General features: G+C 42.4%; 2 protein-coding genes across 4 annotated transcripts in view; both read left to right on the top strand.

Moving 5' to 3' along the window:
* Nucleotides 1–725: 725 nt before the first annotated feature.
* LOC120957373 (uncharacterized) lies at nucleotides 726–1,672 on the top strand. Its single transcript, XM_040379565.2, has 2 exons — nucleotides 726–1,243; nucleotides 1,315–1,672. The coding sequence occupies exons 1-2, from the start codon at nucleotides 824–826 to the stop codon at nucleotides 1,558–1,560; spliced, it is 666 nt and encodes a 221-aa protein (XP_040235499.1). The 5' UTR covers nucleotides 726–823; the 3' UTR covers nucleotides 1,561–1,672.
* A 3,180-nt stretch (nucleotides 1,673–4,852) lies between these two features.
* The window catches only part of LOC120950294 (telomerase-binding protein EST1A), a 46,878-nt gene continuing 32,804 nt past the window's right edge, over nucleotides 4,853–18,926 (top strand). For 2 of the 3 annotated variants that reach the window (XR_007452619.1, XM_049609362.1), the window contains exons 1-7: nucleotides 4,853–5,318; nucleotides 5,539–6,668; nucleotides 6,754–6,896; nucleotides 11,016–12,309; nucleotides 12,388–12,498; nucleotides 12,963–13,237; nucleotides 13,323–13,468. Coding sequence is in view for 2 of the 3 variants with exons in the window: in XM_049609362.1 (XP_049465319.1) it covers nucleotides 5,577–6,668; nucleotides 6,754–6,896; nucleotides 11,016–12,309; nucleotides 12,388–12,498; nucleotides 12,963–13,237; nucleotides 13,323–13,468 (3,061 nt within the window). In the remaining variant the exon portion in view is untranslated. The remainder of the gene's footprint in view (nucleotides 5,319–5,538; nucleotides 6,669–6,753; nucleotides 6,897–11,015; nucleotides 12,310–12,387; nucleotides 12,499–12,962; nucleotides 13,238–13,322; nucleotides 13,469–18,926) is intronic. The other variant, XM_049609364.1, reaches the window with a different exon arrangement.

The raw sequence follows: 18,926 nt of genomic DNA, 5'->3' as shown, positions 1-18,926 counted from the left end.
TGACCGACAGCAGTTGTTGTGCCAAAGAAGAAGAAGAACGTACAGTATAAAAAAAATATGTTAGACGTGTAATATACAGTTCTCAAAGCAATTAGATCCATTTTTATGTGAAAATTTTATAAAATGCTGAAAAAAAATATTTTCATAAAAATCCTTTCAACTTTGACTTGCCTGGAATATGATGTTACCGTATTAATACACGATGTGCAGTCTCAGATTGCGCATATATTCGTTTTATCAAAACGTAAGTCATTTCGCGAAGCCAACCCTGAGCTATAAACGTCATTTCTGTACATTTTCAGATTGCACCAAGATTGCGCATAAATTTTCAAGATTATATGTCCGAGATGTATAATTTTTTTTGACAGATAAATATATCAAACCGACCCGTTTGACAGTTACATATATGCGCAATCTGAGATTGCGCATCGTCTTTTGCTACGGTTATGAATTGATGGCAACCAAAAGCCAGTGACAGGGTTAATTTTAATTTGAGCAACCATTGTCTACTTCTTCTTCTTTGGCTCAACAACCGTTGTCGGTCAAGGCCTGCCTGTACCACTAGTGGGCTTTGGCTTTCAGAGACTAATTGATTTCCCCCCCCCCCCCCCCCCTCCCCATAGCAGGATAGTCAATTGTCTACATGGTTCGCAAATGTCAAGCTAATGTCATGTAGTCCGATTTTGCTACTTTGGGCATGCGCACCTTGTCTACGTCTACCTTGGTTGAACGTCAAACACAACCACAACAATCGGCAATGTGCATTCGCTCGTAAACACCGACGGTGGCTCAGAATCACGACAGAATCAGCAGGCAGTTTGCGATGGCCCTTCTGCACAAAAAAGCGTCCGAAATCCCGAAGGATGCCGTGCGTTTGAGCGAGGAGGAGGCAGTACAGTACTTCCTGAAGCTGGTGCAGAACTGGGAAAACCGGTCAGAAGTGTGGCCCATCATCTACACGCCCGGTGTGCTGGGCGCCGGTACGGTGTTTACCGGATTCTACATCAACAACTACTACCGGCGAGTGCTCAAGCTTGGCAGCTATGGGCGGCTTTCAAGCTACCTGCCAGCGGTTGCGCTTCCTGCGATTATGGCCACCTTCTTCCACACAACGTTCGTGCTGCCGGATATAGTGCTCAACAAGGAGCCGTGCCCCGTTTGCCTGCAGACTCGAGCGGCCCTGCTGCAAACTGGCTTTGGGGTAGCATACCCCATGCTGCTGGTTCCGCTGTCGTCTTTCATGGTACGTGGGCGAAATCGTGAAGAAAACGCGAACGGACAGCGCTCATTCATCGCTCTCGTCTTTCGTTACAGTTTGCAACGCGGCATTTTACCTACCGGCTACCATCAATCGTCGAGAAGCCGAAGGAGGTGCTGAAGCTGTACAGGAAACTGTCCGGACCGATCATGCTTCCCATCACGCTGATGCTCGCCTTCAGCACTGCACTGGCCATCTTTCTTACCGGTAAAGAGTATGAAACGGTGTACAAAGTAAACATTCGCCTACTGCAGCTGGAACGGCAGCTGGAAGACGACGGTGTGGTTCCTATTCAGTCGTAAAAAAAGAAAGTCAGCTGATTTTATGCTAGTGCCAGGGGGAAGAAATACACTTTAGTTGTTTGTAGGTTCGTAGAATGTAATTTAAATAAAACAAATTGATTCAGGATAATTACGATCATTGTTTCATATATAAGTGAAAAACATCACATGTCAATAGTCCATTCAATTAGGATGTTATTAATAATATTTATGATATACAACAATTAAAACATAATTTAATTGTTATATGGTGTTCGAAATCACGACCCCATAGTTGTGTTCCGAGTAAAACGAATTAAAGTTGTATGAACTAGAGGTGTGCCAAATGACCCATCTGTGGCGCTTGGGTATTCATGATCATTTTGAAATAATGAGCAGAAAAACTTCCAACATTCCCGAATTTAGAGAAAAATGGTCGATTTTAATATACAGACGGTCCCCGAGATACACGGTTAATGGGGACCGAAAACGACCGCAACATACCGCGTATCTCGAATTTCCGCGTAAGTCGAATCTCGTGATTTCCAGCAAAAATATCACTAATTTTCGTGCAATTTTGCAAGTAGGGGACGATTTTAGTCACTTTATGAATTATATGATATGATTCTGATTGAATATAACAGTTTTAAACCTTTTGAATTAGTTTTTAACATTCGATCAAAAGGGAAATTATTCGGCATTTGACAATTGATGTGCCGAGACAGATAACGTCGGACGACGAAATCGCACGTCCGACGTTATCTGTCAAATCCCATATAAATCTCGTCCGATAAAATCGCATCCGATGAGCGTTGCCACGAGCCTTAGTATCGATCCACTACGATTCCAGACGATTTCGATGTCTCCAGACGATTCTAGACGATTCCGGACGAATCCGACGATTCCGGTGGAGCTAGCGATTCCATTTCACTGGAGTCGGAATCGGAATACAGGCGGTCCCCGAGATACACGGTACCTCTTTACGCGGATTCGGAGATACGCGGTTTTCAAAATTTGACAGTTCTTTGAGCAAATTGTACAGGTGGTCCCCGAGATACACGGTTAATAAGGACCGAAAACGGCCGCAAAATACCGCGTATCTCGAATTTCCGCGTAAGTCGAATCTCGTGATTTCCAGCTAAAATATCACAAATTTTCGTGTAATTTTGCAAGTAGGGGGCGGTTTTAGTCACTTTATGAACTATTTGATATGATTCTGACTGAATATAACTGTTTTAAACCTTTTGAAATAGTTTTTAAAATTCAATCAAAACGGAAATTATTTGGCAATTTGCAATTGATGTGTCAAATCAGTACAATTTGCTCAAAGAATTGTCAAATTTAGAAAACCGCGTATCTCCGAATCCGCGTATAAGAGGTACCGTGTATCTCGGGGACCGCCTGTACTGATTTGACACATCCATTGTGAAATACCAAATAATTTCCGTATTGATCGAATGTAAAATACCATTTAAAAAGGTTTAAAACTGTTCAATTCATTAGAAACATATCAAATAATTAATTTGGTGGCTAAAACCACCCCCTGCTTGCAAAATTGCACGAAAATTAGTGATATTTTGGCTGGAAATCACGAGATTCGACTTACGCGGAAATTCGAGATAAGCGGTACAGTCTGTTCCCGAGTTACACGGTTCTCGACTTACGCGGATTCGGAGATACGCGGTTTTCTAAATTTGACAGATTAAATGTCAAATCAATACAATTTGCTTCAAGATCGGTATAAATTGCATTTTTGCTAACAAATTGAAACCGCTTAAAAGCCAGAAATATTAGAATTTTCTGCACGAATCATAAAAAATAAATGATAAAATGTATAAAAGTACTACATTAAATAAAAAAACTTGGAGTAATCAATAGAATTTTAGTCAAAAAACGTGAAATTCGACTTACGCGGATATTCGAGTTACGCGGATTCGTTGGGAACGCAGAATCCGCGTAACTCGGGAACAGACTGTATTTTGCGGCCGTTTTCGGTCCCCAATAACCGTGTATCTCAGGGACCGCCTGTATATCTTCACTGTGATCTGGATCAAGGTGGATTTAAAAATATCAGGTGGTGGACTCTACCCAGTCAGACAAATCGGACTTAATTTACCCCTATCTTACCGCTAAATTACCGGTAATTTAAGAGTAATTTAATGGTAAATTAGCAGTCGTTAATTTACCCATTCGAGCAGTTTTGACAGATCCTATTCCTTCCTCTATTTTGTTTTTATTTTTTTCGGCTAAATTGTTAATAAATAACACGAAATTTATTATATTACAGTTTAATGGTTATATTCAATCATTTTCCTTAACTTTTACAAACGATTACAATGAATTTTTTTATAGCAAACTCGACTTGAACAGCCGCTTCACCCGGAGAAGGTGGTGCACAAATAGCACTAATAAACACTATTTCTCGGCTGTTTTTTTACATTTTACAATTTTAAACACACCACCGACGTCTTCTTCCACTAAAATATCATTAAAACAATACTCTTTTTGTTCTAATTTATATCTTTTTACTGACAACAAACAACAACACTTCGTACCGTTAAATTGCTCTTAAATTACTGTTATGACAGACACAAAACTGCTCGAATGGGTAAATTAACAGAAGGCTGTCTGACTGGGTAGTGCATTTTGACAATTCGTCACTTGACGTAAGGTCCCCATGATTCAAACTTTGTTTACATTTATTAAATTGGTTCATATAATTTATCTACCCCATTTTCTCGATTAAATATTCTTTAAAAATATATTTTGGACTTTGCGAGTTCTTATTTTACATTAAATTATGGTTTAAAGTGTGTTATTTTGTGTTATTCCGTGAATTTATTCTACAATTCATTGTGTTTTCAACATTTTTGATGATAAAAATGAAGAAATAATTATTTTTTACGGTTTTTACATTGATTCCTTATTATCTACGAGCCGCATGGACAATTTACGTGAGATTAGAACTCATACTCACATGATTTTAAATTTTGTGCATAAACCAATCATCAAATCGTTTGTTAATATATCTTATTTTTTCGATAAAATCAATAGACACACAAAAATGCACATAATAATAAAGAAATCTGTTCTATTTGCTAAGCTTTGTTTGCGGAAACCAATGGTTAACGGTTCTAAAATGACGTAAAGTCCCTCAACTATGGCGATCCCCCAAAGGCCCTAATCCACCACCTGATATTTTTAATCCACCTTGATCTGGATCACTGTGGGTGCGATCTGGAGAACCCATCTCTACTCGTTACGCCCAAGCAAGAAGAAAAACAAACCCACCTGTAACGAAACTGTATTAACCTTGGCACGATTTGTCAGCCACCCATGCTCGGTCACTCTGCGCCAGAGCTTTGGCCATGGTTTCAAACGCCTTGTGAAGCGGTGAGATGAGTTTTCTTCCGTCAAATGCTTCATTTTGGTTCCCCTTGCATCAAGGGTAGGAAAGGCTGCGAAGTATAAACGAACGAAAAAAGAAAAAAAAAAATCCCACTCAAGCTGCTGACACAACATCATTGCATCGTGAATGGTCGCCTCGGTAGAGTGTTTTATTTTGGCGTAAAATTGATATCCGACTATTTTTAACATAAATGACAGTGTGCGATCATCGAGCAGGCAAAACTTTCGTAGCAAGTAAACAAAAGCGCCACATCTTGCTGGAGATTGGCGATAGGCACCGGCGTGAAGGAAGGATACCGTGAGCGATTGATGCACTTTTGGGCGCATTCCGTGACCCCGAGCAACGTAAGCCGCAGAAAGGATATATTGTTGGCGGTACGCGTACCGGGAAGGTAATTAGAACGGCATTGTGGCTGGAAAGCCCGATGAACTCTTGTGATGCCTCACCGTTGCTGGGAAAGGCTGCTCTCGTAGGGCCATTTTCGTTGTAGAACGGCAGCTGGGCCAGCTGCGTGTATAAACATCGTTATCAAATTGTTACGCAAAGCAGCCGTAGCGGTGGTGGTGGTAGTACGCCTTTTCTAACCGTGAACCTTTGATCGTCTCAACCAGCACAACGATCGAGCCGACGACCTGCCTTGTGCGCGAAGATGAGAAATGCCACCGCACTGCCCACTATGGTTCCCGCCAGTGCAGCGTCGGTATCGTCGCGCAACGCCACCAATAAACGCCAGCAGCAGCTGTACAGCCCGGGCAGTGGGCCGCTGCGCAAGACGGAGCTAACTTCCAGCAACCGATCGCTCAACAATCAGCCCCCGCAAACAGACGAACCGTCCCGGCAGCGTTGGGGGAACGGCGGAGCAGACGCGCTGGCGGCTGGTGGAGGATCGATTCGGCACGGTGGCTCCGGCACGGACAGCAACGTGCCCGGGTGTCCACCGGCGTCGGGCGGTTGGCGCACCGAGGGACACTCGAACCAGCAGGCCAACAGCGGCTCCTCGATGGGCGGCGAGGAGCTGGAACCGAGGGGCTTTGCCGCGCCCGCACCAATCAATCGCATGCAGCGCGACACGCGCAGTGTGGAGCCGCGGTACGTGGGCGGCTCGAAGAAACCGTCTATGCCGTCGCTCTCGCACCTGGAGAATCTGCCGCCCCGGCTGCAGAAGAAAACGCTCCAGGATCTGGGCCTGCCGCCGAACTATCTCGAGATAATGCGGGCGGAGCAGCAGGCGATGTCGCAAACGCTGCCGAATCGCAGCGGCTCGCGGCACAACCGCGGCCGGCCACGGGGGTACGCGGGTAGCTCGGGCGGTGGTGGAGGTGGCAGCAGCGGTGCCTATTACACGAACGCTTCGTACGGTGCTTCCGGCCGTACGATGCAGGGGGGCAATAGGCCGGCAAGCGATGACGATTACTCGCGGCCCCGCAGCCGGTCGTCGGAGATTGTGTGCGGGCCGGAGGGAAGCTACGCGCCTCGCAGGGGGCCGTCGAATCGGGACCGCAGGATGGAACCGGGACCGGGCAGTCGCAACTCGAGCTGTGACCGCAAAGAGCTGCCCAGGGGCACCCCGTACGCTAATGATGCAAGCAGAAGGAGTGGTGGTGGTGTTGGTGGCCGTTTCAGGCAGTATTCGACCGACAGCAATCGCATGCTGCACGATGGCCTGGGTGGTGAGGTACCGAGCGGTTCGGGTTACGGTTCGATTCCGCCGTATAAGTCGAGCAGTCGGCGCGAATCCTATGTAAGTGTGTTAAATTCTTGTATGCGTAGTGAAACATTAAATTTGTGCTTTTTTTCTTCTTCCATTTCATGAATCGCGCACACAGAACTGGGCAAATGATTATGATGGTAGCACGGAACAAAATGTAGCAGCAGATCATTCGAGATGGCACGGGAATGTTGATATGGAAACAGTGCCACCAGCAGTGCCGATGGGCAACAACAACCGCAATAGACAAAGAAATCGAAGGTAATTGAGAATAGCACTGTTATTTATGTTTATATTTATTGCTGTATTTATTTTGCAAAATGAAAGCATGGTTGCTTTTTAACGGTCACAGTTACATTGTATCTTTTTGGCTTGTTCTGTCCCCTTAATCGAGATGTTTTGATGGCGAGCACAGGAAAGGAAAAAAAGGTTTACTTTGCCATTTAAATATTTCGCTTTATATAGCGAATTGAAGGTTTTCATAGAAATTTGTCTAGGAGTCGCGTATGCCTCTTGAATTTCTGTAAATGAGTGGTTTGTAAATGTTTTACCACCAGCACCCACTTCTATTCTATCATTTCCATGTAGCTCCCACGTAGGTTTTTTTGGGTTAGGTTTAGGATTTTTCAACTTCAACTCACTGACATATTATGGAGTTTCAATCCACGGCACAATCGTACAATAGAATCGTCCAACCACAAACTATATTTTATTATTTCTGATTAGAATTACGTGTAACGTAATTCTAATCAGGGATATGATGTGATAGGTATGCTGCCATCTTTGTTGGGACATAAACTTGCACATTGGTTTCAAAGCTCTATTTCCATTTTTCCATTAATGAGAGGATTAATGATAAACGTAGAAAAATCTGCATTTTACTTATATCACTACATCCCTTTGTTTTTGCTTTGTCCCATTTCGGTGGTATTGAAGTAAATTTAAATGTTCAACCAATATTTCTCTTGGCGAGTAAAATCTCGCATAACGAGTAATATCATTTGTGTTTCTGCTGATACATTTTTTGGTGCCAACGTATAATCAAGTTCACAATTGTTAACTTTGAGTTATCGATTTTTATTATCGTTCAGGCAAAAAGTATCGATACTAAAGTTCTATAGTATAAAATGTTTGTTGCGTTTCGATAGGCATGATCAGATTTGATCCACGCAGATTTGATGCAAATGAATTTATCGAAATTGTAGTTCATTTGCTGCAAACAAATGTTCAATTATGATGAAACTGTCTTATGTGGGGAAAATAGCCTAGCAGGAAATATCTAACAACTGAACAACTAACTCTTTCCAAACACAAACCTCTAAAATATTGCTTATCATTGTTATTTAGCTGCAATGCAAGCGGTGATTTGAAATTGTTCTACACGCAAATCACGTCTAGGAAATAATGGAATTTGTCAATTTCTGGAAATATTATATAAAATATTAAAATATTTGTCCACTTTTTCAAAAAAAAAAATCGATATTCATGACTAAGAAATAATAAACTATAAATACAGGGTTTTCGAGGATTATATAGACATGTTCAGCGAGTTGTAAATTCGTTCAGGCATATAATAGACTCTTTCATTGTTCGGAAGTAGGCGTTGACATGTTCGGTTATACTGTAGAGCTGTCACTTTCGTACACTTTGGACTGCAGCCTCTCATCAGAAGGTAAACAAACGGTTTTCGAAAAAATATGCTTTTTTCAACTAATTTATGTATTCAACAGCTTGGAGAATGATTATTAGCTACTTTTAGGACTTTTAAGAATGAAAAATTGAACCCTGCGGCACAGTCTGTAAACAAAACAAAAGACAGCTCTACAGAATCGCTGAACATGTCAACGCCTACTTCCGAACAATTCTATATCTCGCTGAAAGAGTTTATTATATGCCTGAACGAATCTACAACTCGCTGAACATGTCTATATAATCCTCGAAAACCCTGTATCTTCCCAATGAATACAATTAATGCAATATTAGCATGTTTTCGTAATTTAAATTTTTCATGTTTTAATTGCTTATATGCCATTATATCAGCACATTTCCGGCCTGGAACAAATTATGTCACTTCTCATACACATATGGAATAGAGTTTCCCGCTTGAGAGTGAGGGGATGTGGGGTTCAACTGTATTTTGTGCGATCGTTTATTTGATGATTATTTGATTCGCAATCCTGTGAATGTGTTTTAAACCGTGATAAATGTGTTTAATTTACATGTGTTGGGGCAATCGAGTTGATCCCGATCTTCGGCTCTGGGACGCTAAAATCCCGAACGTCATAGAGGCTCGCTCGTTCTCTTGTTTTGACCGTCAAGGTGATGGACGTTCTTCATCTGTCTCCATATTTGGTTTGTGTATCGTAAAAGGTGAACTAAAGTCCCTCGTCATGCTATTATAATGTACGTTATATTTTACTACGCTCACCGAGAGCTGACGAAAATACATTGTATCCTAATATCCCCCATCATGCTCAACAGAAGCCATCTCACCGTAACGACCAACGCGGTCATGCCGACCTATAAAAGCTTTCGAGACTTTTTTTCAGTATCATCGCAGCTTGATAGTCAGTCCTTGCTGTGGGGTTATGGTCCATATGAGGCTTACACCCACGATGGACATTTTATAAAGTCGTTAATTAGTTATTTATTTTATTTCCATTTTTAAATTCTATTATTTTATCTGTTGTTAAAGTTAAATCTGGCCGCCAAATGGGTTTGGCTGATTTTGAAAGAAAGGAAGAAATTGTTCTTATAAAAATTACATGAATATGTAAGCAATGCGAAAATATGGCCGAAGCCGTTATAATGTAATTGTAAATAAATCTAAGCAATGCAGCCGAAACTGAATATTTTTAGTATGACATGTCCTGCTGAAATATGGCAAATTCTTCTTACGCCTGGTTACTGAACGATTGTAGTCCTGTTGAAAGCAAAAACTATCTTTTCCAAAAAGTATTTTAGCGCAAGGCTTCAAATGGCGTTTGATAATTGAAATCAATGGTAATTTCCCTTTGGTGATGGAAGCTTTTCAAACCAACTCAGGTGATGAATTTCGATATCGTACGACTGCTTGTATATCATTAAGCCTTTAAAAGCTGGTAAAATCAAGATATGCTATGCTCCATTTATACGATCATTTTCATTGTTCTATACAAAGAACTCGGTTTTACGTCCGACAAAATTATGTTGTGGCCATGTTGAACTTTCAGCAGCAGGTCTAACTACCCTACTACTATTACAGTTAATTTAAATACAGTAGGTGACCGCTATCATTAACCATATTTGGCCCTTTTCCTCAAAAGTTTGCCGATCGCTGCACTAGACCATTGTCACTCGATGTTTATGCATTCAACGGATATTCTGTTGAATCATGTTTACCTGCACACTTGTTGCAGGAAGCAGAATGATGACAATTAGCAACACCATAGCCAAACGATTGGCAGCGTTTACACTGCATTGGACCTTGTCTGGTGGAGTAATAATTCCACTGGACTCTGTAGTGCTCAAGTGCGTTAATGCAACGCGGCTTTGCAGGATCTACGCTTCGTTTGGGGAAGTGAGGGAGATAGGTTGCGTGTTCGTCATATTTTCTATAGCGAATTTACTTTTTCACTGCCACCGGATTAATACCCTCAACTTCTAGAAGTGTTTTGACCCCTTCATTGGGTATATTGAACAGACCGCTTAGTACTATTTTGCTACTACGATCTGTCGTCAGTAGATATGCTGCGATATACGTCTCTACTGGTTAAGTCAAGTCTACTCGATAAGTCGGAGTGGAATCTGTGTTATTAAGTAGTACAACATGACGACTGTACAACGGGACCGAGGGTAATAAAAATTATGCTCTGAAATTAATAAAAAAAGCGTTTCCAGTGCTCATACTCATTTATGTTTGTATGTGTGTTGAACATTACATGACAATGTCAACATTACTAATTTATTCTGTAGAAAGACTATCTCATTCTAGATTAGATTAAAATAGATGGTTTTTTTAAACAGATCTGGTAGGAAATTATTCATCTGTTTTCTTGCCTGCCAATGTGAATGTTATTTAAGAACTTCTCCGAGAGTGGGACTGTACGATTTGATGCATACTTCGATTTCAAGTATTGATTTTCTCTATTAGGATTAAAAAAACAAAACAAAAATATCCAGTCAAGCGATAGAAAAATTAACCTTCATTGATTGTGAGAGCGTTACGTGACAATCTTTAGAACATAGCATTCAAAGCTTCATGTGTTCTAAAGAAGAATGTGAAATGGATAATTTTGTTGAATCAATAAGCAGAGATATTTTTTTGCGATTAAATACAAAAAAGACTCCATAAAAGCCACACAAAACATATTGAAATATTTGTTTTCCTTTCTTTTGCAGTACTTCCCGCTCAAGAAACGATTATTACGATGAAATTAAAATGTCCTACCAGCAACGCGTCGGTAACCGCAGCCGACGCAACTCGCAATCATCCAATGTAAGCCGCGAGAACAGCTCCGAGCGCCCCTACTCGCGTTCCGGTGCCAATCGTCGCGGACCCTATCGAGATGCAAGCACCGACCGGGCCTATGAGTCGGGTGGCCGCTTTCAAAAGCATGCCCGCGACCGCTACAACAATCGTAGCCGGGATAACAGCATGAACCGACCGGTGGGTGATATACCGTACGACACGGACGGTAGCGGCTGGCGCAACACAGCAGTAGCCCCGGCGGATGGTGCCGCTCCGCTGAACGACCATACCGAGCGAGCGATTGCCGAGATGACGAAACAGTTTGAAAGCTCGATCGGGATACAGAAGGGCCCGGGCGTGTTAGTTATCCCGTCGGGATTGTCACCGAACAGTGCGAGCTCGACAGTCGCCGCAGCCGAGTGTGGTGGCGGGCGCGAAACGAAGCTGCTGTTCGATCCTAAAAACCCGTCGCAGCCGATCGTCGTTACGCGGACACAGTCAAGGGCAAGCAAGCAGCGCGATGCGCGCGACAGCTTGAGACGGGACGAAGGTCGAGACGGTGGCAGACATCAGCTGGCGGGCGGACCGGCCTGGTACAATCCGGACGGGCAGCAAGCGAAACTGTTGCGCCAGAAGGAGCTGATCTACAAGGTGGTAGAAGCGGACGCACAGCTGCAGGAGCTCATGGAGAGTGGCAATCTGTATGCTGAATGGGCCCGGTACGAGCAGATCCGCCGTGGGCTGCAGGATTTGCTGGAAACGTTCCTGGTGCGGGAGATGCGCTTTGCCCAGGACGTGAATTTGGAGCACCACTTCTGGAAAATGCTGTTCTACGGCATCATCGAGCAGCTGCGCAAGCAGCTGTCGGAAGCGCAGGACGAGCAGTGGAAACAGTACTTGCAGGAGCGTGCGCTCGAGGTGGTGGAAAGTGGTACCGCTTACTTCGAGCAGCTGCTGACGCTGCTCGAGCGCGAGCACCGGTTCAGTCTGGAGCAGTTTATCGGTGCGAATGCGGCGACGAGCACGAAAGGGTTGCGCTACGCGCTGGCGCTTGTGTCGTCCCAGAAAATATTCCTGTTTTTGGGCGATCTTGCCAGGTACCGCGAACAGATCACCGGTGGCCACAACTTCCGCAAAGCCAAACAGTGGTACGTGAAAGCGCAACAGATTCTGCCTAAGAATGGAAGGCCGTACAATCAGCTTGCACTGCTGTCGGTGTATGCGGTAAGGTTTACCTCTGATCGTTGTTGTAGAGCTGCATAAAATAATAATGAAAAAAAAAATGCTGATACATCTTTGCAGAAACGTAAAATCGACGCAGTTTATTTCTACATGCGTAGCCTGATGTCGTCCAACCCGTTCGAATCAGCAAGGGAGAGTCTGATGGACTTGTTCAACGAAACGAAGAAAAAGGTACCTTTGTGCTGTACTGTTTGTGTTTGGATAGAAAATGTAGAAACATTACTATTAAGTCATTTTGCCAAAAATAACACACATTCGTTTGAAAAAAAGATTGGCTTTCACCGGATAACCGAAGAAACGCTTTTTGTACAACTGTTTTACGGCAGAAAAATCAATTTCCTCTAATCATAAACAATCGAAGCAAACAAACATAAAACAAAACAGAAACCAAAAAAGGGCGTTTAATTCAAGTTACCCTATTTTTTTATCACGCTTACTAACTGCAAACGTTGGCAAACAATCGAAACGGGCAATCTGTAGTATAAATTAGTGGTGAGTGGCTAGTGTATTAGACGTAGCACGAAAACAAACTCGGATCCATGTGTTTGTCCCGAAACGTATGTAAGCTATCCGTAGTAACATGTTTTTATTAATGCGTATTTCCATGTGCGTTACGCGCTACGCAATTCGCTTAGTTTGAGAACAATCAGCGAAAGCGCGAAGACAAACTGCGTGCAAGGAGAAAGGAAAAGGAGCAGCGTTTCGATGGCAACCTGCGGCGTGAAATCTGGATACATCCGGAGGGTGGATCGCGTGTGCACCGGACTGGACCACTGTATCCCATCGCAGCCGGCCATTCGTCCGATACGAGCGACGAAGAGGAGCTGCAGACGCTCGGCTCGATCGAGCTGAACAAACGGTTTATCATAAGCTTTTTGCATGTGCTCGGTAAATTGATCACTAAGACGGGGTAAGAGGATGCTCGAGAACGGCTAGCTCTCACTGCAACCGAGTAGTAGATTGCTAAAACTGTGCGCTTTGTTTTTATTCTACAGCATGGAATCGTTTACCCAATGTGCGCAGCAGATGCTGCGCGAGTTTCGCGTGTTGGTGCAGGTCACACCCATCGCTGTGACCAGCTATCGTTTGCTACAGCTAATGTCGCTGAACATGTTTGCGATCGAGATGACGAAACTGAAAGGTATGTTTATTGTTGATTAACTTTTATCCGCTACAAGTACAGTTATTATTATTTTTGTTTTATTTAGTTATTTATTGACTAATTACTCTTTTCTTGCATTCTGGAACTAAGAGAATTTAATAAACTATAATTTACTCAAAATTCCAGCTAAGCCCTAATTGTAACGACTATTATCACCAACATTATCTTCTTATACGTACCAGTCATAAATTAATCAGTCCAGGTGCTACATTGTCTTGCTATTTACAAAATAAATTTTAATGTATGTATGCTATACAATCTTGTGGCTATGGATCAGGTACATTAAACTAATGCAAAGGATGCTCCGGAGTTACGCGGTTTGTGCGTTTCCGAGGAATCCGCGTAACTCGAATGCCAGCGTAAGTCAAATTTCGCGGTTTCGGTTAAAATACAATTTTATTACTCGGTATTTTTGATTCTATTTAGTGCTTGTATACACATTGGCTGGTATTATTGAATCCGTTCGTAGCGGGAACGTACGACGCTCACATGAAATTCTAGGGATGGCAACGCATTTCTTGAGCCCGCTCCTACAACGCCACGGTGAATAACTGTAGCAACCATCTAGTACGTTAGGAAAATGTGTGTCGGGACGTACGCCGCCGCTACGAACGGATTCAATAATACCAGCCATTATCATGTATTTGATACGATTCGTGCAGAACATTCTGATATTTTTGGCTTTTAAGTGGATTAAATTTATTAGTAAAAATGTAACTTATACTGCATTGGGCAATTCTTGAAGCAAATTGTACTGGTTTGACATTTGATCTATCAAATTTCGAAAACCGCCTATCTCTGAATCCGCGCAAGTCGAGAACCGCGGAACTCGGGAAAGACTGTATACCGTATTTTCGCGTGTATAACGACACCCTCGATAACTTATTAACAATTGGCCCCTTTCCGTTTTTAGATCGTAGGCTAAAATTTCAGCATGTCAGCTGTATGCATTGTACAGTCATTATCCGATATACGCTATCGCACGGGACCGAGCGCAATAGCGTATCTCGAGTTTTCGCGTATAGCGGATTCCTATGGAAAAATAGTTTACACTACCGGTTCAAGGGTTGAAATATAGCGTCACAGAGTTTTGCATTGAAGTTTTTTGTTATAAAACAGGTATCTTTTGCACAAATTTAATGCAAAATGCATTAAGAACACTAAGGAAATTCAAAAAGAGCATAAAATATTTCAAATAATTAAAATATTTGCAAAAAACAAATGGAGCTGTCAAATTTAGAGGAATCGCGTACTGCGAATTCGCGTATATCGAGTATCGCGTACTGCGGATAATTGCTGTATAGCAGTTTTCGAGCAGCTATCAAAGTGGGTATTGTATACAGGTGTGCTTATCCCAAGGTGTTTGTATTTAGAAGGCTGATTTTTGTCGCTTCTGCTTCTGAATGAAGATTTTAAGAGTATTTTGTGTATTCGTCAAGCTACCAGAAAGCCTGTTTGAGCAAAAGTTTTCACCCGTCATGTCAAAAAGTGATATTCAAATTTGGTTATGAAAACATGCTATGAGACCACCTGGACTACATACACTTATATTCTGGATTTCATCACCAGATCTCTTTGATGGACCTTGGGATAAATGAAAATACCACCATTGTTTTGCCAGTTTTTTCGAACAGGTACACGAATCTAATTCTAGCTTTGAGGCTGAAATAATCTAGGCTGAAAATTTGCAGGCTAGTTTTGTGTGTGGTTTTGTATGGAGTGTTTATATGATTTCAGCCTCCAACTGTCAAAAAAAAGCTGACTACAATCGTGAAGGGCCCCAATTTTAGGAAAAAAAGGTGTCCTACGTTTAATACTAAATAACAAAAACAAATTTGTTCAGGTGACCAAAATAAATTACAAATTTATAGAATCAGTGACATCAATTGTTTCTTCAGCTTGCAAACCTCTTAGTTTTTCCTTATGCACTGGCAACACTCCTCGTTTTTCCAGTGTTATCTTTGTGGATATCCATGCACCAGACTATCTTCGTATATGTGATATATCAGGTCTTTCCCCAAGTTACGCGAATTTTTAATTTTGGCCAGCTCATAAGTCAAATTAGTACAATTTACTCCAACAATTTTCAAATGCAAAACATTGAATTATTTTTAAATGTTTGAAATCGTTGAAAATACAAAAATAATGTAATCTTCTAAACGATTTGTATTAAATATGTAATTAAGTGCATAAAAGTACTAATTTTAATCAAAAATAACCATTTACCAACAATATTTTGGTTAATAAACGTGATATTCGACATAAGCGAAAATCAGAAAAAAATACGCGAATGTCTCCCGAACGCATTACTCGCGTAACTCGGGGAAAGACTGTAATCTCACAGTTACTACCTGTGTACAACGACCCCCTTAATCTGGTCATTTTTCAATTAAAAAGGGGTCGTTATACACGCAGAATGCGTTAATTTGTTAATTAGAGTAGTTCATCACAGGGTTGTACAGATTTTGGACAAATTATGCAACAATTCGTTCTTTTTCTTCATTGCAATTGCTGCCTGTTCTTTCTGAACTATGTTGTGCTACAAATTTTGCTCGAATAAGTTACGGGCGTTAAAGTAATGTTGAATGTGCGTAGAAGCGACGAACTCTTTCTCAGTGTGATTGTTCTGTTTAATACTGCAATGGACTCAACGCCAGCCGGTCTCGTAGTACAGTCGTCAACTCGTACGACTTAACAACATGCCCGTCATGGGTTCAATCCCCAAATAGACCGCGCCGCCATACATAGGACTGACTATCCTGCTATGGGGGGGAATCAATTAGTCACTGAAAGCCAAAGTCCACAAGTGGGTACAGGCAGGCCTTGACCGACATCGGTTGTTGAGCCAAAGAAGAAGAAGAAGGACTCAACGCCACTGGTGCTAATACGTTGTTAAAATGATTTTTTTAAGAATATTGTTATTGCTGAATGAATCGATTTATTTGCAACATAGGTGTCGATATGAGCATATTATGTGAGTAATTGTTTTCCCTTTGCTGTGGTTTTAAGTCATATGTTAAATGTGAGTACAAGCGACGAACCTTTTGCTCGCGGATGTCAATATTCTATCTAATAATGGAATGGTGTAGAAAAGGATGCTCGTGTTGAAGGAATACAAAATATTGGTTCTAATAGATCGCTTTTCAATTGGTTACGAATGAAGCGACAAAATAGCTATGCTTTGTGCATATATCTTATATCTGCATGTATACGCATGTAACATGCAACTAATTTGGGTTAGCGTACTCTCATGTGTCCGCATGATTTTGGTCCGAATTTTCTTCTTTGAACTATGCAACACCCAAACATCGTATTGGCACTCGGTATCGAAATTCGCAAGCGAAGCTTCACCCACTAAAATGACATCAATTTATCGTAACGCGTAAAACATGTCGAGTGTACCCTTGCATAATGGATCGTTTCACAGCTTTCGGTGGATCTGCACCACCGACAGCTGAGTGAAAAGTCGACGATGATTTCACTTTCGATCGGTTTTGCCAATCATGTGAATGAAGCTCGAAAAAAAGCTCGTAGCCGCGTTTGAGGAGCCACTTTTTTGCCAATCGCAGCCGAGAGTAAATCTCGGCAATCGATGGCGAATTGGCAATCAGCTGGTGGCGGGAAAATTTAGTTCAACCATTCAACCATTCAGATGGCGGCGGTCGATTGTGCACCCACCGGAGGGTTGCTACCACTTTTTGTAGCTATTTCTAGCGGGCGGAAGGAGTTTCAAACGATGCTTGAATGAAGATGAGATCCTCTGCGCGAGCCAACGAGTTGCTCTCGAGCCTTTTTGGTGGTTTGTTTCACAACTAAGTCAACAGCCGTCAAATTGGTTGCTCTATCAATTTTTTTTCGTTCTCTCTTTCCCAGTAGGAAGCTTTTATTTAAGTGTAAGTTTATTTGTTTAGTTCGTAAAAGATATTTTTTTGACATGCTCTCCGAGAAAGCAATTGTTCGGTTCCGTTCTCCGCGTGAATCCGTTAGGCGCTCGGACATGGGGCTTTGCTAGCGAAATAAATCGCTTTGCGCTTGTCACGCTTGAAGGCGCTTTTACTGGTTCAAAACGTGCCCGCGCGCGTGTGTGTGTGTGTGTAGGGTATCCCTTTGATGCCGAAGTGTGTGGAGTTTGAACAACATGAATACAAAGTGGCGATGTGAAGAAAAAAAAACAAGCGGAGCGCACCAGAGCAGTGGTCGGAAATATATGCAGCTTCCTTCCGATGACCGTTGATAACGGAAGTGTGTGAAAAATGTGTACAATGAGAATAGGCCCTTTCCCGCACGCAAGTTTTTTCGCAATTTTCTTTTGTTCCCCCATTGTCGGAACCCGCTAGCTGTTAATTTCCATTCATTTCCCTTGCCCGTTGCGCTAAACCCAGCCTGTGAGCATATATCCTAGCATCGCGCCCGGACGCGGTCAAGAGCTTTTGCAAAAAAAGACAAGTACACATGCACACACACACACACACACATAGAACGCTTTCATTAAGCAACACTGATTCCATCAGCTGCCCCTAGTCCGGGTCCAAGAATCTCGCACAATGAACCCGACTTAATTAAAATGGTTTAGCGAGAACGGGAATTTTCATGAACCTTGAATAATGTAAGACATTTCCTTTGATCGCGATGGTTCTGCTTAACTTCTCATTGAGTATGTGTTTTGTGACCTTTTTTGTTGTTGTTGCACGGTGTGCTTCCTCCTTCTTCTTCTTATTCTTCTTCATATTTGTTACAAATAACCGTAGTCGGTCAAGGCGTACTGCCTTGAGCCCCTTATTATGGGCTTAGCTATTTGTGATGCAGCTGGGGTACAGGCATACACAAGCAGGATAGCCCTTCGTTCGTGCTTTGCTCAAAGCAGGTTTGTTATGTACCTGTGTATGTGTGTGTGTTTGTGTGTAGTACTGCAGTACTTGATAGTGCAAATTATTACAGCAGGATTAGTTTGTTGTCAAATAAGTGAAGGACGCTTGTGGACCGTTGCCCTTGTTCGAATGGTTCCCAATAGAAGCGAAATTACCACCGGCCCATGCCAATGCCCTACGGTCAGGCGAGTATATTCGCCATAAACATCGCTCATCCCTTCAACCCATTGCCGCCCCAGGAAGTAGGAAAATGGGGAAGGGGGGGGGGGGGAGTAGGGAGATGATGGAATGAGAAATTTGCGATCTTTTTCGCTCGCCCTCTGCAAAACGGTTCGAAGAAAAGCCGCGACATTCCAGAAAAGTAAAAACAATTTGCACGCTCATACACAGAAGTAACGATTACCTGCGCGCTGCGGAACGGAGGTGGAAAAATGGATCGAGAAAATGAAGAGGGGCGAAAGAAGAAAAAAAAAAGTTATGTACTGTACTGCATAAGTACCCAGCGCACACACGCACACACACTGGTTAGTGCGAACAAGAGGCCAGCGTCTCGTGCAAGACCACAAAGG

This window comes from Anopheles coluzzii, chromosome X (assembly GCF_943734685.1).
Source record: "Anopheles coluzzii chromosome X, AcolN3, whole genome shotgun sequence".
Classification (NCBI taxonomy): domain Eukaryota; kingdom Metazoa; phylum Arthropoda; class Insecta; order Diptera; family Culicidae; genus Anopheles; species Anopheles coluzzii.
This window is presented reverse-complemented; position numbering and strand designations above follow the sequence as displayed.